This window comes from Poromitra crassiceps, assembly GCF_964638095.1.
Source record: "Poromitra crassiceps genome assembly, chromosome: 13".
NCBI lineage: Eukaryota > Metazoa > Chordata > Actinopteri > Beryciformes > Melamphaidae > Poromitra > Poromitra crassiceps.
In genome coordinates, this window is record NC_139644.1 from 12,727,430 (window position 1) to 12,750,172 (window position 22,743).

The following is a 22,743-nucleotide window of genomic DNA, read 5'->3' on the forward strand; positions in this document are numbered from 1 at the left end:
CGGGGTCCATTTTGTGTCGAAAAGGCAGAATAAACACAGGTGCAAACAAAACACAAATGAGGGTTTCCAAATTCCAATCATGGAAGTTTGAAACCCTCATTAGTGTTTTGCTTGCACCTGTGTTTACCCTGACTTTTCGACACAAAATGGCCCCCGTGAGAAGGGTCTATTATCCTTTCTCCCATGACATGGTTTAGTTGGTGCTGGTGCGGCAGGTCAGTGGTTCATACTGTGTGGTTTAATGCTTTCTGTGTGTCTCCTTGTGGTCCAGGAGCAGACGGTGCGTGAGCTGGAGCGGCGGGTGAAGCAGCAGTCGGTGGAGGTGGAGAAGGGCAGCACGCTGCGTCAGAAGGTGACCCAGGAGAAGGCCCAGCTGGAGATCCAGATCGCATCCATCAGCACCGAGCTGCACGAGGCCAACAGACGGTGTGGAGCCGTCTGAGAAGTAGTGATAGAGAGAGAGAGAGAGAGAGAGAGGCATCAAGTGACTGAGAGGGGTATTGAGGGGTAGACAATCATCTCTAGAGCTCCCATCACTTTCCTGATGTACAGTAAAACAAGTATTCTACCTACTACTATCTCTGACCATTTGGAATGGGTTTTAAAGCATAACCAAGCAATCAAGAGATGTGCCTCTTCCATTTACAGTAACGTTGTGTGTGTTTGAGTTTTGAAGGGATTATCAAAGAACTCATTCAAATGTGCCGAGTTTAAAAGATGCCCGCCATCTTTGAGCCTTGCCCTCGTTTGACTGATGATTTGCAGAGTAAAACGATACAGCCAACCTCCGCCCGTTACCCCACGTAACCTGCGCCCTTACTTTTTCATCCTATATGGATGTCCCGAGGGCACGTTTCATATTCAGTCTTCACGCACTGTAAGCATACTAAACAAAGCTGAATTAAAGGGCACAGTAGTTAAAGACAATGGCCTCAGCAGAAAGGTTGTCGCTCCAATATTCCACCACACCAGTGAGAAGGACAGAGAAAAACCACAGGTTTGAATCAACCCATCAGCACCTTAAGGCATGTTCGACACCCTCATTGTGCTCCTCAGACAGGCTGAGTTTGAAGCTCTTAACGTGTGTGTAAGCGGGTGTAATGTTATACAGTCTGAACGCAGCTCTGGCTGTGTGCAGGAGCACGTGCCTGCTGAAGGAGAAGGAGCAGCAGAGTGAACAGCACGAGCACACCTTGCAGAAGCTCCATGCCAAACACGAGGCAGACATGAGCCACTTCCAACAGGAGCATGCCCTCTCTGCTGCAAAGGTACATCTACTGTTGATGGATGCTAAATGCTTTTGTCACAATGTATCCCCATAGTTAGCTTCTTCTGTTGTCACAATGTATCCCCAGTTAGCTTCTTCTGTTGTCACAATGTATCCCCAGTTAGCTTCTTCTGTTGTCACAGTGTATCCCCAGTTAGCTTCTTCTGTTGTCACAGTGTATCCCCAGTTAGCTTCTTCTGTTGTCACAATGTATCCCCAGTTAGCTTCTTCTGTTGTCACAGTGTATCCCCAGTTAGCTTCTTCTGTTGTCACAATGTATCCCCAGTTAGCTTCTTCTGTTGTCACAATGTATCCCCAGTTAGCTTCTTCTGTTGTCACAGTGTATCCCCAGTTAGCTTCTTCTGTTGTCACAGTGTATCCCCAGTTAGCTTCTTCTGTTGTCACAATGTATCCCCAGTTAGCTTCTTCTGTTGTCACAGTGTATCCCCAGTTAGCTTCTTCTGTTGTCACAATGTATCCCCAGTTAGCTTCTTCTGTTGTCACAATGTATCCCCAGTTAGCTTCTTCTGTTGTCACAATGTATCCCCAGTTAGCTTCTTCTGTTGTCACAGTGTATCCCCAGTTAGCTTCTTCTGTTGTCACAATGTATCCCCAGTTAGCTTCTTCTGTTGTCACAGTGTATCCCCAGTTAGCTTCTTCTGTTGTCACAATGTATCCCCAGTTAGCTTCTTCTGTTGTCACAATGTATCCCCAGTTAGCTTCTTCTGTTGTCACAATGTATCCCCAGTTAGCTTCTTCTGTTGTCACAGTGTATCCCCAGTTAGCTTCTTCTGTTGTCACAATGTATCCCCAGTTAGCTTCTTCTGTTGTCACAGTGTATCAGCAGTTAGCTTCTTCTGAAAGAACATTTGACAGTTTGGCAGGAAGAGTACCCTCTGTGCTCCATTTAATCTGGCGTTTTCCTCTCCATATCTCCCCCAGGCCTCGGAGGTGATCGAGGACCTGGAGCAGACTGTGGCTCAGCTCAAACAGCAGTTGCAGGACGGTGAACACAGGAGGCAGAAACAGCTCAGGGTATCTGCTGGTTTGGACGGGACGGGTGGATGCATGTTTTTGTATGCATATTAGAGCTGCCACAATTCATCGATTAGTTGTCAACTTACTATTAATCGGGAACTATTTTGAGAATCGGTTTGAGTAATTTTTTTAAGACTCAGTTTCTTAAATGTGAATATTGTCTCTTTACTCTTTCTTTACTCCTCTATGACAGTCAACTGAATATCTTTGGGCTATGAACAAAACAAGACATTTGAGGATGCCAATCCTGAGCTTTGGTGAAACATTTTCGCCATTTTCGGACATTTCATAGACAACGATTAATCGATAATCTGAAGATTAATCAACAATGAAAATAATCGTTAGTTGCAGCCCTAATGCCTATTATGTGCACACGTCTGTGTGTGTGTGAGTGCCTCACCTATGCACAAAATGTATGCATCTTTTCTATTTATCAGCGACACCAACTAGGCTGCCAACGCTGCTACACTAGAGCTCGTTTTTAGAGGTCCTTATGCTTAGTCTACTGTGCGTCCATTGTGCTCGGTGAATCTAAGTGTTGTATTAATTTGTGAATCAGTGTGGGCCTGCTTCTATAAGCTGTTCATATGCAAATGTGTTACAGTATCGCCTGTGTCCCGTAACATCTTTGACTCCGCTCCCCTTCCAGGAACAAGAGATACAGTTTCAGCAGGAAAAAGACCAGCTGCAGATCAACTGTGAGAAAAAGGTAGAGTGCACTTTCTCCTGCAGGTAAACCGATCCATTGAACTCTGTGCCTTTTATTGTTGCATTTAGAGCAACTCTGGACAACGTGATCACGGTCAAACGGAGATCAAAGCGCAGAGCCACATGCTCCCACAGCCTCCCCTCCCTCTTCCTATTGGATGTCTGGCCTCGTAAACTCTGAGCCGTGATTAACAGGTGGATGCAGGACTGTGGACACAAGAGGAGAGCAACATGAGCGTGATTTGACTTCAGATTAGTTCAAGGGGAGAGAGAAATCGGAGTTATAAGCAAACCGAAATGAATGGATGCCGTCGTGTAGACTCGAGTCTCAGGATCAGGACAAGACATTCAAGGACATGTGTCTTGTCTGAAGCATGTGCTGTCACTGTACACACCACTACACTTAATTGTCCACACGCACATGGTTCTTTGTTTTTAAGACCCCCCCCCCCTCTCCCTCTTCAAAGCCATAGGGCTATCATAAAGCATCAAATACAGAGGCCACTCTTAATGAGCTGGACCAGGCCAGGGCCAGACTGTTCAGGTTTAGATCAGGTTTTAAGACCTCAACGCACCTGGGTCATCTTCAAAGTCCACCACGCACAATGTGTGTGTGTGTGAGAGAGAGAGACTCAGACTGGCACATCTGTACCCCAGGCCATGGGCCCCTCAGGCTGGGCTGGTACACCTGCAGAGAGCTAGCAGACCTGTGGGCTCCTTTCATCAAGGTCAGGGAGTATTTAAATTAAGCTCTATATGAGCCAGACTGTAGTGTAGCTTTTGATGTGCTCAGTTCTTGGATGTTCTCTGAAGCACATCCTCGTTTTTTGAACATGTCCTTGGAGCCATCCAGGAGACACACATTAACAAACAAGGGCCTCCATTCCTTGTGTTCTACTCCCTTTTTTGCAAGGTGACAGAAGATGAAAACAATGCAAAGGCGTAGTCGCTCCTTGATGATCCTCTCTTGTTTTCGTCTGGAGAGATTCCTCTTTCCAGTCGTCAGACGTGGTAAAGGGAGCCACGTGAAGGAGGCCACGGTAGGGGATCTGGACGTGAGAGGGGCCCATATGGCGGCCAGAGCGAGAGGCCCCCACGTGCAGCAGATAGGCTCAGATGGGTACTTCTGATGGGGCGATAGAAGAGAGGCGGCCAGATGGATAGGGTCACAGGCAGGAGGGTTTCGATGAGTGATGTTTGATGGTGTCTCTTCTTGCACTCAATTACATTCTCTCTCTTTTTTTGCTGTCTCTCTCTCCCTCTACCTCCCACTCTCTCTCCCTCAGGTTCTAGCCATCCAGAATGAGGCAGAGAAAGAGAGAACTGAGGCCAAGAAGAAGATAGCCAAACTAGAAGATGCACTCAGGTATTTTAAATAGACAAAAGTTCTTATCGCTAGCTACAGTAGTATCTTATAAACAAATGGGATTTGTTTGGATATAAATGTATGAAATTGCAAAATGTCAATGACAAATCTGAATTGGCAAAACAAAATGATTTACTAAGTTTACTAGAGTTAGTAGTACACAGCTATAATTTATAACACTGCCGCATGCTGGAAGCTGAGGTGATTTTAAACTGAACTGACAAACATTTTACTCTTTCTTCCCGTTGACACATTAATCATGCCTTTTTTATCTGCCTGATTGCCAGGTTGTTGTTTTTGGTCTGTGTGCTGTTGTGAGCGTGCACATGTGTATGTGTGTATGTGCATGTATGTTGTTGTTGCCATGATCCATGCATCCTATGGCAAGTGAAGTCTGCAGTGTGTATTTAATGCCAAAACTGCGTGTCAATATTGAGACCTCGTTGGTATTATCTTATCTTTGGTACTAAGCACCTCAGGCAACTTCACATTTATTCTGCTATTTATTTCCATCAAACACAGGCGTGTCCCCAGATGTTACTCATTCAGACGTGCGATTCTTCTGTGAGGTCATTTGCAATGTGTTGCTATGTAATAATAAGCCTTAATCAAAAACAAATTATGGATATGACTTTTGGGTATGAATTCAGTCGATTCATTATCATTTTTAATCTCGGCAAACATCTCTTTCAATTAATTTATAATTAGCCTATCAGATGTGGTACATTATAAAGTTGAGTCCCTCTTACTTCAGCACTGACTGACATTGAATTTCCCCCCTAGGTTAGAACTACAGTACTAATAACTGAGCTTCAACTCATCGCTACAAATAAATATCACTACAAATAATTGTACTGAAGGAAGTGGCCGTTCCAAGTAAATGATTGAAAAATCTGATGGTGCGAAATACAGTAGATAAATAAAATCATCAGCTTGAGCTATGTGTATTGTATTTGGCTGTCTACAAGGATACAATGATTTTTCTATCAAAATAAATATAATAAATCACATTATAATTTAACATGATAAACATAACTGATTTATGGACACAGTTGCCTCCTACATGACTCCCAACCACTGTTTTAAAACATTACCTTTAATGAGGTATGTGATTATACCAACCGGTACTTGCAAGTTATATTTGTCAACACTTCTGATAATGATTGATAATTATCTGTAGTTGACTAGCCTGACAGATCAGTGGTTCTCAAAGTGTGCTGCAGGGATCCACAGGGGTGCTTCAGGGGGTTCCAGGGGGTCCCCAGAAAAAAGGGGAATAATTTATTTTCACTGTCCATAAGTAACACACTGGCAGAATGTACTGTGTGACTATCTTGGTCATGGGTTTCATACACTTTCAGTAATAAAACATCCAAAAGCAAAACAAATCTTATCAGATGGGGAACCCTGGGACAATACCTTATCAAACAGGGGTCTGTCCTCTAATTTGTGTCAACATGAAAAAGTTTGAGACTAGATCATCACCCAATTATGGAAAATCTGAACAAACTCCCAACAATCAAGCAATCACTTGTGCTATCAAGAATAAGAAGAGTTTCCACCAATCAATCACTTGAAGTTATGTTCTTGAACATTCTTGAAACTTGAAAGTCTTTGCACTATAATGATACATAGGTAAATATATAGGTACACAGTGGAATGAGGTTATTGCTCATCTGCACAAGAAAATAGTGACACACCACCGCAGAATGATGATTACGGCTTTATTGTGCTTTAAAATGAGCAATTAAAAATAATGTCTGCACTTTAGACAAGAACATTATACATAAGAATAAGCCCAAAGGCATATCAATGGGATGACAGGTTTTTCTCTCTCTGTGTGTGTGTGTGAGAGAGAGAGAGAGAGAGAGAGAGAGAGGGCTAGAGAAAAGAGAAATCCTTGCTATATTTATAGGTATGTGTGTACAGTATGAGTATGTTTCTAGAACTTGATGAATGTGGTTTAAGGGGAAATTCGAGCTTGAAATTAAATATGTAGTTCTTCAGTATCGGTATATATTTTTTTTTAAACGACGTCGGGAGGTGGTTTGAGTTATTGGATCTTCACTGTGTCTTGAATGCATTTAGATCTTGATTCTGTGCTGATCCACAATCCAATCAGCCAGGACATTATGTTAATGTCAGGTGTAAATGGAGCCAGACAGTCAAGATATGGTGCAAACAGTGGACGTTACTAACCAGCATCACTAGGCCAGTAGGTGAACATGAGAAGCTCCCACAACATTGTTACAACAACAGTTTAAAGCCACCTGGCTGTGCACAACCCACCAACATAAGCCTACTCCACTGACTACCATTTAACCAATCACAGGCCGCCACCACCATAAGCCTACTCCACTGACTACCATTTAACCAATCACAGGCCGCCACCACCACCATAAGCCTACTCCACTGACTACCATTTAACCAATCAAAACATTTGTGTATTTGTATTGCTTTATTCTCTCCTGCGTCGCCCAGCAGCCAAACAATCAGAGCTGTGCAGGGGGGTGTGACTGAAGTCTTAACGACTGTAGATGAGTCAGATTGTTGTTTGTACTTGGTGGTTTTGGGGAGGTGCTTTCTTGTGGGTTTACATTATGAACTGTGAAAGCAGCGACTCGTTGTGCGCTCCTGTGTGAAGGATGGGCTGTTCAGTTCCATGTCAGATGTGTTTATAGGCATGGTGGGATGTGTGAGCTGATGTATGTGGACATGATTGTCATCAGTGTTGTGGGTAACTCATTACAAAAGTAATATATTACATGTAATATATTACTTTTAGCAGTAACTCAGTAATATAACTTATTACTTATAGGATTTCAATAATATTATACCAGTTACTTTGTCAAGTAACTCAAGTTACAAATTGAGTTACTTTTTTTTAATCAAAGCACATATTTAAAAAAAGATACAATCATTTCCTAATCAAAGTGTGTGTTTTTATGCAAATAACCACTATAGATGTCAATAACAAAGGAAAAGGATAACATTTAGAATTTTGGATCCTTTACACTGACTTCAAGGCGGTTGAAATTATTTTTCGGGATGGTGCCAGGGCGGCGATGCTGTTGTTGTTTTGGTGAAAGTAATGCAAAAGTAGTGTAATAAGTAACGGGTTACTCTACACAGAAAGTAATATTATAAAGTAACTTATTACTTTCAAATGAAAGTAACTAGTAATATGTAGTATATTACATTTTGAAAGTAACTTGCCCAACACTGATTGTCATTGTGCTGCTGTGGTCATGATGCACAATGAAGTGATGAGTCTGATGTGTCTCAGTAAGCAAGGACTCATGCAAGTCTTATGCAAGTTGGATAAGCATACATGTGCAGTATGGTCATAGGATAACCTTTCACTTTGCAGTAATGTGAAATCAGTTTTCTGATTATTTAACACCATTAGTCATGAACACCTTGTCAGAAAGCAGATTCAAGGTCAAATCCACCATGGAACAGAATTCATATGAGTAATCTTTGATCATGGACAGTTTAGCTTTGACTGATAAACATGAACATCTCGACCTACAATCGAGAGACACGAGGATCCTCCTAGTGGCACTGGCAGGTAATGTCACCTCGTCGCAGTTTGTGGCATGTAAGTGACAGGTCAGTGGCTAGTCGGTGGCAGCTAGTGGCTTGTCAGTCACTAGTCAGGGGCATGCAGTGGCAGGTAGTGGCATGCATGTACAGTACGAAAATGTTTTTTCTACTAAACTAGTTTGCTCAATTACGTTTAAATCTGTGCTTACGCAATCATGTTTTGTTTACATAACACAATTTTACTCTTGCAATAATAACACGGGGGATTAGTAAAGACCTTATTTTTGTTCCTTTTTATTTCAAAACGGGCAAAATCATAACCTCCATGGAATGGAAAATACAATGAAGGAAAAACAAAAAAGTAGAACGTCGTTGCATAACAACCATCGTGAAAACTGAACTTAACTGAAATTTGGCCCCGCCTAGTTGACAGCAACTGCCGAATGAGCGCCACAGGCTGCCACTGACTAGTCACTGAGATACCACAAACTGCCACAAGGTGACACTACCTGGCAGTGCCACGAGGAGCATCCCGGTGTTACTGCTATAATCTCTAACTGATATCATCAATAAACAAACCCTGGAGCGGCGCTTTTGATGCTGAATAAGAAGCCTACTACGAGACAATAGTGATAACGCCCAGGGTGATTTGACAGGTGCAGGTACATTTTCTGTTTCATAACTGTTTGCATTGCAATGCATTCAAATGCGTATCACTCTGTATTCTCTAGTGCAGGTTCTCGATTTGTGGCATGACCCTGTCGTCTCTAGCTTCAAAAGAGAGTTGCCCGTGATCACAGCCTGGACTCTGGACTCCATGATCACAAGAACTGTGGATGAGTTGTGATTTAGGGTTGGAGTTTTGCTTTAATAAGCGCTCACTTGCAGACTCTCTTTGATCTGTTTCATGTGGTACCGTTTTGAGTTGAGAGTCTGGACATTGAAACTCATGAGGCGTCGCGCAGGTCAGACCTTCGCAAATGATAGGCATGTGTGATGTCTTTGTAGAGCGAAGCTCACTGCTTATAGTCTGTTGTCTTTGCTTTGACCGAGTTCTTCTGTCCCGGTTTGCTGTTTTTGAGGTTGAGGAAGTCTTGAAAATCCCCTTTTGGCGGGGGGGGGGGGGTCCTTAGTAGGCTTTTGCTTTTGGGCCTTGTTGCTGAGGCCGATGGCAGTTGGGAAGAAGCTGTTCTTTTGTGGCGAGAGGTTTTTGTCTCGACAGACCTCAGTCTCTTGCCGAGGGGGAGCATTTCAAAAAGCTTGTGTCCGGGGTGGGAGGGGTCAGCCATCATTTTAGGAGACCGCTTCAGCGTCCTGGCTGTGTGCAGGTCCTGAAGGGATGGCACGTTGCATCCGATCACCTTCTCAGCACAACGGATGATGCACTGCAGTCTGTTAATGTCCTTGAGTGTCACAATGAACTCAACGATGGAGGTGTAGGAGTGCACCATCGTTGCCTTTGGCACTTTGAATTTCTTCAGCTGTACATCCTCTGTTGTGCCTTCTTGGTGAGAGCTGTAATCCACAAGCATCTCCACTGTCTTTTGAGCATTGAGCTCCAGGTTGTTTTGACTGCACCAAGTCACCAGATGGTCGACCTCCTGCCTGTACTCGGACTCGTCTCCGTCCACTGTGATGGCACCCGACCTGGGTCGACCATGCCTCATACCTGTATAATCACAGTGATGTCCTATCATCTAGTATTGCCGAATGAAGAATTTTCATGAAATATATTTAATTTAGAGTAATCGTGACCGTGGACTCTTATTTTCTGTAAGGCCTGCTAACTTCACTTAGCATATTTAATTATTTCCCCTGAGCGGCTGCTTTTGGTCGTTGCTTTATAAAATCTCCGGAAAGGAATTCAAAGACGTTGCTGCAAATTGGAACTGACATTGCCAAAATTGTCCTGAATTAAATCACGAAATGAATCGTTTTGGTTGCAGATAAGTGCCAGCAGTTGGTAATATGTTATTTGTGTTTCAGCAATTGCATTGGGTCTTCGCCACTGGTTTCACAGTTGTACGCTAATGAGAAGGTCTTTGAAAGGTACTTTGAAAGGTCATTGTGGGCTTCATCCCTCTCGCCCACTGCTGTCAACCGCTGCTTTACCCTCTGCAACCACACAATCTTCTGCGGTGATCTCACATTACTCCTCTCACCCTCGCATCCTTACTGCTCTCCCTCAAGACCAGCAGCTCCTCCTCCACCACTCCCTCCAGTCTAGGGATGCACTGGTACTAGGGCTGGGTCGGTTTGAAAATTTTAAAACCGGTTCGATATTGCCGTCTAAACCGGATCGAACCGGTATACCGATTTTTTTTGTAATTTAAAAAAATAAATAGTATATATTTTTTTTTTTTTTTTTTTTTTAAAGCAGGGCTCCCGAGTGTGGCCCATAACTGTCTGTAGTGCAACTTCAGTCCACCTGATAGCGATAATACACCTCTAAGCTGGTATTGTCAACCAGCAATGATACTGAATAAAAAGAAGCAGGACACCTGTGTAACAAACACACCCTGTATTTATTTCTCATAACTATTCAGCTCAACTTTTCTTCTAAACATCAAAATAATAAATGAAATAAGACTGCTGCCTATAGTGCAACTTGAGAAAAGGCTAATAAAAACACAAGCAGTGCAATCAGAATGGATTGGCTTACAGCTGAGCTGCCTTATAAACTTCAAAACTCACAAATTCACACAATATAGGGCCTAGGCATGGGTCGGTTTGAACATTTTGAAACCGGTTCGATATTCCCCAAAAAAACGTATCAAAGCGGCTGCAGTTGGTGGCGATAATGCACCTCTAAGCTGGTATGCTGCCAACCAGCACGAACACTGAATACAAATAAGAAGAACCTTTTAACTGTAACAACACACTGTTTTTATTTCTCATAACTATTCAGCTTAACTTTTCTTCAAACATCAACATAATAAACAAAATAAGACTTTTGCCTACTAGTGCAACTTGAGAAGAGGCTAATACGAACAATAGTGCAATCAGAATGGACTGGGAATTTTTTTTTTTTTTTTTTTTTTTTTTTTAAGGTTTTTTCGGTTTGCACGTGATCAAACCGGTTTGGGCTCGTATACCGAACCGAACCGGTAAAACCGGAAATCGACCCATGCCTAACTGGTACCGATGCTGGTATCGGTATCGGGTCCGATACCGCGCTCGTGTACTGTACTCGTTAGACTACTGATACAACTGATACAACTGCACCTGATCCCACTTTACGGCAACATGAAAAAAGAATACAGGCTCACAGCTGATAATGCATTGCAGAGAAGCTGCTGCCTGGGGCACTTTTTGTGAGGAGAAAATAAAGTGTGTGTGTGTGTGTGTGTGTGTGTGTGTGTGTGTGTGTGTGTGTGTGTGTGTGTGTGTGTGTGTGGGCGTTTCGTGATAACATCACCACCATTGAATTTTGCATCAGCTAACCCAACGTTAACTAACAAGCTAACCGCGGGTCACCTAACAATATGGCGGCTGCTAATGTTAGCTCAGGAGGTTAATCAGCCGGTTAGCTCTTCTCACAGACAATACAGTGTTGTGGAGCAAACAAAGGCTTACCAGATATATCCAATGACGTTACATGTGCGGTATAATCCGTACTGCCTTTATGATCGCTGTTACAGAGTAATGTATATTCACTGAATTGATGACGTCATATATCCCCACCGGTCACTTTGTTAGGTTACATTGAGTGTTACATGATGTGTTCAAGGTCCACTCAGTAAAAATGAGTACTACTGGGCGATCATGATAAAAAAGTTTATGGCGAGAAACCTGAATAAATCAATAGTTCTTTGAAGGAGTAATGTGTGCTGTTTTCACAGCAAATGTAAAATAGCTATTAGAGATTGTAATAAATGAAGCAATCATGCATTAAACATTATGCTTATGCTAGGCATAAAAAAAACATATCGGTTGACCCCTAATTAAGTACTTGTATCGGTACTCGGTATCGGCAAGTACCAAATTCTAAGTACCCTGGGGGGGAAAAAGTAGTATCGGTGCGTCCCTACTCCGTTCCTTCCTCACGCTCCCTCTCTCTTTATCTCCCCCTTTGGCTCCATCACTCCCTCGCCTCCAGGACTGTACATGCGTTACTCTCCTGACAGCCTAGGCTCCAACCCAGCCGCCAGCCAACCAGTCAGCCAGTCAGTGCATTCCACCGGGTAATTAATCCCATACAGGACCACATTACGGGGTCACAAGCAGATTACAGTCTCCCTAATGAAACGAGAATGTGTTCTGCACAATTAAACACAACGCCGGTTCAGCCCGTTCCACTACCTCAGCTCTTGTTCGCAGCCGCGCTCGGGCCAAGTCTCGTCGCGGTGCCGTCGAGCCCTTGAGGGCTTTTGAAAGGGTTTTGTCACAACACACAATAGAAACCCAGAGGCAGCGGATTCAAAAGAATCAGTTGTGTTTTGTATGTGTCCTCATCAGTGGCCCAAGGCACTTTGTCTTGTCTCAACTCTCCACTTTTCAAATGGTTTCTGAAAAGCGAAGATCCATGTTTTGTGTGTTTGTGTGTGTGTGTGTGTGTGTGTGTGTGTGTGTGTGTGTGTGTGTGTGTGTGGAAGAACTAGAAAGCCGTTACTATTTCTGGCTCTCTCTGTTTGTGAGAATGTGAAACAACACGAGAACAAATGTTGTAGTTGTGCTGCATTTAGTATTCAGCTTAAAGACTTAAAGACTGCGAAGCAAAAGGGACATTGATGCTCGTGCGCCTCTATTCTTTGCGCTCGCCATTGTCCGCCCGGCAACAGAGGACAAGCCTAAAAACAGCAGACAAGATTTGTTTCTGCATAAATTATCACCGTCGTTAGCATCAGTAACGAGCCAGCCACTCCCTCGTTAAGAGTTAAACAGTGAGAAACGGCGAGCGGGCGCATCAGGCCCTTAGCTAATTAAGTACTCACACACAGGCTTCACACACACACACACACACACACACACACACACACACACACACAGCAGTCTGATGTCTGCTACCTGCCTGCTGCCGTGGCAACACTGACGGCCTTTAAAGGCAATCCAGGAGAACTTCAAAGTCAAAGCAAGACCGCACGCAGGGACACGTGTGTGTGTGTGTGTGTGTGTGTGTGTGTGTGTGTAGAGATGGGAGGATGGGTGCTAACCAGTAGAGCTTCTCAGTATGCCTTTCCTGTCCCAGATATGGTGTGCTATGTATTTTATAGGTGTGTGTGTGTGTGTGTGTGTGTGACATGATCCCCCTTACTTACCATAAGTGTTCTACAATGCATGGGCCTATTGAAATATGTTAATCTTGTGTGTCTTTATTCTAAATAAGTAGAGGACAACAGCTGATACTGCATTCTGATTAGTTTTCCATATGCAACTGTAGTCCACCCCCCCCCCCCCCCTCTCCAGTTTACACCCACTCCCTCTATCCTAAAAAAGAAGAAGAAAAGATCACCCCGCCCTGCCATGCAAATGAGCATTGCTGCGTCAATTTAAGTTCTTGGTCCGTGTTACTATAGCAACGACAGAAAGCACTACAAAGCTGTGGAGAGAAGTTTCTCTCCTCCTCTTTCATCCCAACATGCCTCAGATCATTACAGGGCATTAGCATAGAGATGGAGAGATTCACCAGAGAGAGAGAGAGAAGAAGAGGGAGAGGGGAGATCATCTGGAGACCAGCTTGCTTGCCTGCTCAACAATGACCTCCAAATCACATCATTTAAAAACAACAGAAAATCAACTGCATAGTTAAAGGAGGGTTTCTAGATGATAGTATTTCTTTCTCTCTGAGGAGCACATAAGGAGGCGAAGCAGGATCTACTTTAGGCCTCTCTGTAACTGGTTAAGGAGGTGAAGGAGGATCTACTTTAGGCCTCTCTGTAACTGGTTAAGGAGGAGAAGCAGGATCTACTTTAGGCCTCTCTGTAACTGGTTAAGGAGGTGAAGCAGGATCTACTTTAGGCCTCTCTGTAACTGGTTAAAGAGGTAAAGCAGGATCTACTTTAGGCCACTCTGTAACTGGTTAAGGAGGTGAAGCAGGATCTACTTTAGGCCTCTCTGTAACTGGTTTAGGAGGTGAAGCAGGATCTACTTTAGGCCTCTCTGTAACTGGTTAAGGAGGTGAAGCAGGATCTACTTTAGGCCACTCTCTAACTGGTTAAGGAGGTGAAGCAGGATCTACTTTAGGCCACTCTGTAACTGGTTAAGGAGGTGAAGCAGGATCTACTTTAGGCCACTCTCTAACTGGTTAAGGAGGTGAAGCAGGATCTACTTTAGGCCTCTCTGTAACTGGTTAAGGAGGTGAAGCAGGATCTACTTTAGGCCACTCTAACTGGTTAAGGAGGTGAAGCAGGATCTACTTTAGGCATCTCTGTAACTGGTTAAGGAGGTGAAGCAGGATCTACTTTAGGCCACTCTCTAACTGGTTAAGGAGGTGAAGCAGGATCTACTTTAGGCCACTCTCTAACTGGTTAAGGAGGTGAAGCAGGATCTACTTTAGGCCTCTCTGTAACTGGTTAAGGAGGTGAAGCAGGATCTACTTTAGGCCTCTCTGTAACTGGTTAAAGAGGTGAAGCAGGATCTACTTTAGGCCACTCTCTGTAACTGGTTAAGGAGGTGAAGCAGGATCTACTTTAGGCCTCTCTGTAACTGGTTAAGGAGGTGAAGCAGGATCTACTTTAGGCCACTCTGTAACTGGTTAAAGAGGTGAAGCAGGATCTACTTTAGGCCTCTCTGTAACTGGTTAAGGAGGTGAAGCAGGATCTACTTTAGGCCTCTCTGTAACTGGTTAAAGAGGTGAAGCAGGATCTACTTTAGGCCACTCTGTAACTGGTTAAGGAGGTGAAGCAGGATCTACTTTAGGCCTCTCTGTAACTGGTTTAGGAGGTGAAGCAGGATCTACTTTAGGCCTCTCTGTAACTGGTTTAGGAGGTGAAGCAGGATCTACTTTAGGCCTCTCTGTAACTGGTTAAGGAGGTGAAGCAGGATCTACTTTAGGCCTCTCTGTAACTGGTTAAGGAGGAGAAGCAGGATCTACTTTAGGCCTCTCTGTAACTGGTTAAGGAGGTGAAGCAGGATCTACTTTAGGCCTCTCTGTAACTGGTTAAAGAGGTGAAGCAGGATCTACTTTAGGCCACTCTGTAACTGGTTAAGGAGGTGAAGCAGGATCTACTTTAGGCCTCTCTGTAACTGGTTTAGGAGGTGAAGCAGGATCTACTTTAGGCCTCTCTGTAACTGGTTAAAGAGGTGAAGCAGGATCTACTTTAGGCCTCTCTGTAACTGGTTAAGGAGGTGAAGCAGGATCTACTTTAGGCCACTCTGTAACTGGTTAAGGAGGTGAAGCAGGATCTACTTTAGGCCACTCTGTAACTGGTTAAGGAGGTGATGCAGGATCTACTTTAGGCCTCTCTGTAACTGGTTAAAGAGGTGAAGCAGGATCTACTTTAGGCCTCTCTGTAACTGGTTAAGGAGGTGAAGCAGGATCTACTTTAGGCCACTCTGTAACTGGTTAAGGAGGTGAAGCAGGATCTACTTTAGGCCTCTCTGTAACTGGTTAAAGAGGTGAAGCAGGATCTACTTTAGGCCTCTCTGTAACTGGTTAAGGAGGTGAAGGAGGATCTACTTTAGGCCTCTCTGTAACTGGTTTAGGAGGTGAAGCAGGATCTACTTTAGGCCTCTCTGTAACTGGTTAAGGAGGTGAAGCAGGATCTACTTTAGGCCACTCTCTAACTGGTTAAGGAGGTGAAGCAGGATCTACTTTAGGCCACTCTGTAACTGGTTAAGGAGGTGAAGCAGGATCTACTTTAGGCCACTCTCTAACTGGTTAAGGAGGTGAAGCAGGATCTACTTTAGGCCTCTCTGTAACTGGTTAAGGAGGTGAAGCAGGATCTACTTTAGGCCACTCTAACTGGTTAAGGAGGTGAAGCAGGATCTACTTTAGGCATCTCTGTAACTGGTTAAGGAGGTGAAGCAGGATCTACTTTAGGCCACTCTCTAACTGGTTAAGGAGGTGAAGCAGGATCTACTTTAGGCCACTCTCTAACTGGTTAAGGAGGTGAAGCAGGATCTACTTTAGGCCTCTCTGTAACTGGTTAAGGAGGTGAAGCAGGATCTACTTTAGGCCTCTCTGTAACTGGTTAAAGAGGTGAAGCAGGATCTACTTTAGGCCACTCTCTGTAACTGGTTAAGGAGGTGAAGCAGGATCTACTTTAGGCCTCTCTGTAACTGGTTAAGGAGGTGAAGCAGGATCTACTTTAGGCCACTCTGTAACTGGTTAAAGAGGTGAAGCAGGATCTACTTTAGGCCTCTCTGTAACTGGTTAAGGAGGTGAAGCAGGATCTACTTTAGGCCTCTCTGTAACTGGTTAAAGAGGTGAAGCAGGATCTACTTTAGGCCACTCTGTAACTGGTTAAGGAGGTGAAGCAGGATCTACTTTAGGCCTCTCTGTAACTGGTTTAGGAGGTGAAGCAGGATCTACTTTAGGCCTCTCTGTAACTGGTTTAGGAGGTGAAGCAGGATCTACTTTAGGCCTCTCTGTAACTGGTTAAGGAGGTGAAGCAGGATCTACTTTAGGCCTCTCTGTAACTGGTTAAGGAGGAGAAGCAGGATCTACTTTAGGCCTCTCTGTAACTGGTTAAGGAGGTGAAGCAGGATCTACTTTAGGCCTCTCTGTAACTGGTTAAAGAGGTGAAGCAGGATCTACTTTAGGCCACTCTGTAACTGGTTAAGGAGGTGAAGCAGGATCTACTTTAGGCCTCTCTGTAACTGGTTTAGGAGGTGAAGCAGGATCTACTTTAGGCCTCTCTGTAACTGGTTAAAGAGGTGAAGCAGGATCTACTTTAGGCCTCTCTGTAACTGGTTAAGGAGGTGAAGCAGGATCTACTTTAGGCCACTCTGTAACTGGTTAAGGAGGTGAAGCAGGATCTACTTTAGGCCACTCTGTAACTGGTTAAGGAGGTGATGCAGGATCTACTTTAGGCCTCTCTGTAACTGGTTAAAGAGGTGAAGCAGGATCTACTTTAGGCCTCTCTGTAACTGGTTAAGGAGGTGAAGCAGGATCTACTTTAGGCCACTCTGTAACTGGTTAAGGAGGTGAAGCAGGATCTACTTTAGGCCTCTCTGTAACTGGTTAAAGAGGTGAAGCAGGATCTACTTTAGGCCTCTCTGTAACTGGTTAAGGAGGTGAAGCAGGATCTACTTTAGGCCACTCTGTAACTGGTTAAGGAGGTGAAGCAGGATCTACTTTAGGCCTCTCTGTAACTGGTTAAGGAGGTGAAGCAGGATCTACTTTAGGCCTCTCTGTAACTGGTTAAGGAGGTGAAGCAGGATCTACTTTAGGCCTCTCTGTAACTGGTTAAGGAGGTGAAGCAGGATCTACTTTAGGCCTCTCTGTAACTGGTTAAAGAGGTGAAGCAGGATCTACTTTAGGCCTCTCTGTAACTGGTTAAAGAGGTGAAGCAGGATCTACTTTAGGCCACTCTGTAACTGGTTAAGGAGGTGAAGCAGGATCTACTTTAGGCCACTCTGTAACTGGTTAAGGAGGTGAAGCAGGATCTACTTTAGGCCACTCTGTAACTGGTTAAGGAGGTGAAGCAGGATCTACTTTAGGCCTCTCTGTAACTGGTTAAGGAGGTGAAGCAGGATCTACTTTAGGCCTCTCTGTAACTGGTTAAGGAGGTGAAGCAGGATCTACTTTAGGCCTCTCTGTAACTGGTTAAGGAGGTGAAGCAGGATCTACTTTAGGCCTCTCTGTAACTGGTTAAGGAGGTGAAGCAGGATCTACTTTAGGCCGCTCTCTGTAACTGGTTGCACAATGGATGTGTGAAGATTTGCCCTGGCCAGTGCAGGCACACACACTCTCACAGATGGGATGCGTCAGCGTCTGTTTTTTGTTTTGTTTTACCTCCAGGAATTTAGACTGTTTGCTCATAGTATTCCCATCTTCCCCTAATAGCTTTTCTGCTCTTTTCCACTATTATTATGATTGAATTGTATTTTCTACACATCATGCTTGTTTTCCGCATCATGCCAGCTTTCCATCAAGAACAGCCTTACTGCAATCTGCAGCAGCACAGCTCTGTGTTTGTGTTTGATCGCCCAGGCAGCCTTTGAGATGTAAAGGAGGTCACTTTTGGCAGATCATTACAGTAAGTGTGTGTGTGTGTGTGTGTGTGTGTGTGTGTGTGTGTGTGTGTGTGTCTGTGTGTGTGTGCTTGTGTGTCTGTCTTACTGTCTGTCTGCCATTGTTTATATCTCTTTGTGTGTGTGTGTGTGTGTGTGTGTGTGTGTGTCTGTCTGTCTGTCTGTCTGTCTGTCTGTCTGTCTGTCTGTTTGTCTCACTGTCTGTCATTGTTTATATCTCTGTCTTTGTGTGTGTGTGTGTGTGTGTGTGTGCGCGCGCACCTGTATTCACATGAGATAGTCCCCCTCTGCCATAGGCTGCAGCCAGTATCTTATTTTGTGTGTGTGTGCACACACATCTTTGAAGTGGTCTTATCTTCCTCAGCATTCCTTCCCCCCCCCCATGACAGGAGGAGGGGAGGGGCTAACTGGGGTAGGGCTGGTGGTCCCAGAGAGGGAGCAGGAGCCAGGCAGAGGCTGGCTGTGGAGCAGGTGGAGGTATGGATCCGCAATATCGGACGGCTCCACCAGGCTCAATATTGACGTTCCCTTGGCAACCGTATTGAAAGGTCTGTGTTGAGATGGGTTAAGCACCAACTCAATAGCGCAGACCTGACTAAAGGGGAACTGTGAAGACCACTTTGATGGGGGTCCTGGAGCCAAGGTTCTCCCAGCTAATGGAAAATCCCACCGCCAGATACACAGTTAAATATATCATGTGGCGTTTAAGGAATCTTTAACGCATTCGTGGGGCTGTGGTGGCCCCAACGGTTAGAGAAGCGAGCTTGTGACCGAAAGGTCGTCGGTTCAATCGCCGGGGACCGGCAGGATAAATCTGGGTGGGGAAATTGAAAAGGCAGCGCTTGCCCCTCTCTCATTACCACCAACCACTGAGGTGCCCTTGAGCAAGGCCCTTAAACCCAACCGCTCCAGTGGGGCTGCAGATCAGACAGTGGTTGTACTGGGGCCTGTACTCCTGAAATAGAGAGCATTGCTCTCAGTGAGACTCCCCAGAATAAATAAAGGTAAACAAAAAATCCCAGACTTGTTTTGTCATGAAGTATTGTGCTTTACTGTTTTGTTGTTCCCACTTTCCCTCAACCTGCCTTGTCTACTTCTGCTTGTTAGTGATTTCCTACATTTCCCAGAATGCCTTTTGACATCCCCCAATTAACAGAGACCCCCAGGAACGAGTCCGGAAAACATTGATGCTAACACTTCCGGGTTCTTCACTGTTTTCGCCTATGGGATTTTTGAATGGGTTTTTGGCACGATGCTTCTAATAAGGTCTCTGGGCAACGCAAGCTTAATCAAATGTGAACCAGTGTTCAGTAGGATAATCTTCACACATGAGGACCAGTTTGCTTTTACGTGCTGTTAAAAGGGTGGCTATATATATATATATATACACCCATATATATACACATACATGTATATGTATATATATATACCGTACATATATATATATATATATATATATATATATATATATATATATATATATATATATATATATATATATATATATATATATAGATATGTATGTATGTACGGTATGTATATCCACCCACACACAGTGCTACTGCTAGCCAGTGTTGCACCAGTCTTCACTTAGCCGTCCTCTCCCACTCTCTGTCTCCATCCCTCTCTGTCCTGAGGGTGATAGGTTGGCTTTGAGCTAAGAGAGGCGAGAAGGTCACTGGTTTGATCCCTGATCCAGGGTATGAGCTTGGTTCAAGACATGTTTGCACAGATTGCTTGACAGGTCATCCACTGTGTCCACCAACATTGGAGATTTGCCCTTGAGCAAGGCACTGTGGTGGAAAAAAGGGGTAAAAGCATCCTAGTTAAGTACATACCCAGCTATTGCGGGAAGGACAATAAGATTGATGCCTTGTTGTGTTTAGTTCTTAACTCAGACTTTGACAGAAGATGTGGCCATTTTTGTTTCATATCTAGCTGTTGTTTTTGAACAGGCCTGCTCTCTTTTGCATGGACTTATTTGTGGTTTCTCTCTCTCTTATTCTCTGTCTCTCTTGTTTTATGTCTCTTTCCCTCTCTCTCTCTCTCTCTCTGTCTTCCTCTGGGGATGGCAATGAAAACCAAGCCTGTTTTCTTTTCTCTTCAGAGGCAGCTGAATATTTCAGTTTTGCATTTTCTCTCTCTTTTTATGTGTTCCCTCGTTTTTTTCCAGGCGCTCTTTGATGTGTCCGCGGATTCGTTATCATTCCGTTCGGATGAGCTCACAGACGCAGATGCGCGGGGCCCACACACACACACACTCTCACACACACACACACACACACACACTCACTCTCTCACACACACACACACTCACTCACTCACTCTCACTCTCTGTCTGCTTTTGTTTTGAACCGGGGACCAGAGGCGTCCACATGCAAGCGTGCGTTCTGCTCTGTGCTCCACCCACATGACAGCACATAGGATTCCTAAACACATTGCTAGCTTACATGAGAAGAATATTTACATCAGGAATTAGAATGTGTGTGTGTGTGTGTGTGTGTGTCTCAAATTGAATGCCTGCATGTGTGCAGGGCTGTGCAATAAAATCGATACGGCAATATATTGCAATATTTTTCTCCGCAATACTGTATCGATATTTTAGGAAAATATCACAATATATCGCTGTATCGATTTTCAGCACAGCCGTGTGTTCAGTAACAACAACAAGAATATTTATGCACTGTTTTTTTTATTGCAGTAATAGTGTGCAACTGTGCAAATACCATTCTGATAAACTGGAATGAAAATTGTGAATGACTGTAAATAGTTTTCACTCAATTCTTCCACTGAGTTTTATCAATATTAAGCGATGTACATATTAGCGTGGTCACCTACACACGCGGCACGTGGTGTCGTGCGGTTAGCGTGGTCACCTACACACGTGGCGTCGTGCGGTTAGTGTGGTCACCTACACACGTGGCGTCGTGCGGTTAGCGTGGTCACCTACACACGTGTCGTGCGGTTAGCGTGGTCACCTACACACGTGGCGTCGTGCGGTTAGCGTGGTCACCTACACACGCGGCACGTGGCGTCGTGCGGTTAGCGTGGTCACCTACACACGTGGCGTCATGCGGTTAGCGTGGTCACCTACACACGTGGCGTCGTGCGGTTAGCGTGGTCACCTACGCACGTGGCGTCGTGCGGTTAGCGTGGTCACCTACACACGTGGCGTCGTGCGGTTAGCGTGGTCACCTACACACGCGGCACGTGGCGTCGTGCGGTTAGCGTGGTCACCTACACACGTGGCGTCGTGCGGTTAGCGTGGTCACCTACACACGTGGCGTCGTGCGGTTAGCGTGGTCACCTACACACGTGGCGTCGTGCGGTTAGTGCGGTCCGGCTTCCCTGCCACCCCTCCTGTCTGGCAGGCGGCTGGGCCGGCGGAAGCTGCAGCACAGGCGCTCCTCCTCTCCTCGGCTCCCTCTCTCCCTCCCTCTCAACAGCCCATAAGGATGGAGGGATGAGAGGACTTCCTCTGCAGAGAAGGCACATCTCTAATTTGAGTCTCCTCTCCTTCCACTTTTCTGACCAGAGAGCCATTTAAAGCCGACGGGCCGCCCCGGAGCTGGCACCCCTCGCCTTTCTAACCCCGCTTTTCTTTTTCTTTTCCTTTTTTTCCCTCTTTTCCTCCCTGCCTTGCTCGCTCTCTCTCTCTCTCTCGCTCTCTCTCTCTCTCTGTCTCTCTCTCCCTTTCTCCTTTCCCTCTGTCTCTCCCTGCCAGGCCTCCCTCAAGTCGTTTTCTCTGTCCTCTCATCTCACCCTCATCGCTCTGTTATTGATGGTGACACGCTGTCTACTACTCTGGTGGCCACACACACACACACACACATACGCACACACACACACACACACACACACACACACACGCACACACACACACACACACACACACACACACACACACAGTTATTCTCCCAGGCGCCATTGATTGAAGGTGCCATGTGTTCACCTGCTGTCTTCAATTTGAGAGCATAATACGTTTAAATCTGTCACATACTTGAAGTTTTGCTGCAGTAACTTTTAGTGAAAGCGTCTCTCAGAGGTTCAGGCCCAGCAGCTATAGCTCCAACTTAGTCATAGTGGCACACGCACAATCTCTGAGTGGAGGTGTCACTCACAAAGAAAGAGCGGAATCTGCAGCTCACGAACAAAGGCCCGCAAGCACGCACACACACACACACACACACACACACACGCACACACACACACACACACACACACACACACACAGTCACTTTCAGGCAAGACGACGCACACCCAACTCATTTCTCCCCCGCCTTGGAAGTTTCAAAACTTTTTTGCTATTTCTGTGACATCCTCTTTTCCATCGTTCCCTTTCTTTTTCCATCTTAGTTCTATATCCTTTGTGTCTGTCTGAGCCTTGAAGGCAGCCATGCCACCAGACTGATTAATAATTACAGAGTACACAAAATTGGGGGGGGAGAAGAAAAAAAAAAAAACAATTTCTCCGTCGTTTGATGTCCGACATGAGAGAGACCAAAATTACAAAGAGACAGAGCACTATAAAGAGGAGAGAAAGCTTGCACATTCCTTTCTCTCTCGCTCTCTCTCTCTCCTCTGCCCTTTTTTCATTGCCTTTTTTATCCTGGTCGTTGCCTCCCTTTCGTTTTGCTGTTGTTTATGTTATTATTATATCTGCTGTTTGGAACATGGAGTT

The 22,743-nt window shown here is 44.8% G+C and overlaps 1 protein-coding gene across 1 annotated transcript in view; it reads left to right on the forward strand.

The window, feature by feature from the left end:
• Positions 1–22,743, forward strand: part of cep112 (centrosomal protein 112) — a gene marked incomplete at its 5' end in the record, with an annotated part of 169,800 nt that overhangs the window by 49,268 nt on the left and 97,789 nt on the right. The window contains 5 exons of the mRNA XM_083648557.1: positions 272–426; positions 1,139–1,268; positions 2,210–2,302; positions 2,955–3,014; positions 4,300–4,379. Coding sequence (XP_083504683.1) covers positions 272–426; positions 1,139–1,268; positions 2,210–2,302; positions 2,955–3,014; positions 4,300–4,379 — 518 coding nt within the window. The remainder of the gene's footprint in view (positions 1–271; positions 427–1,138; positions 1,269–2,209; positions 2,303–2,954; positions 3,015–4,299; positions 4,380–22,743) is intronic.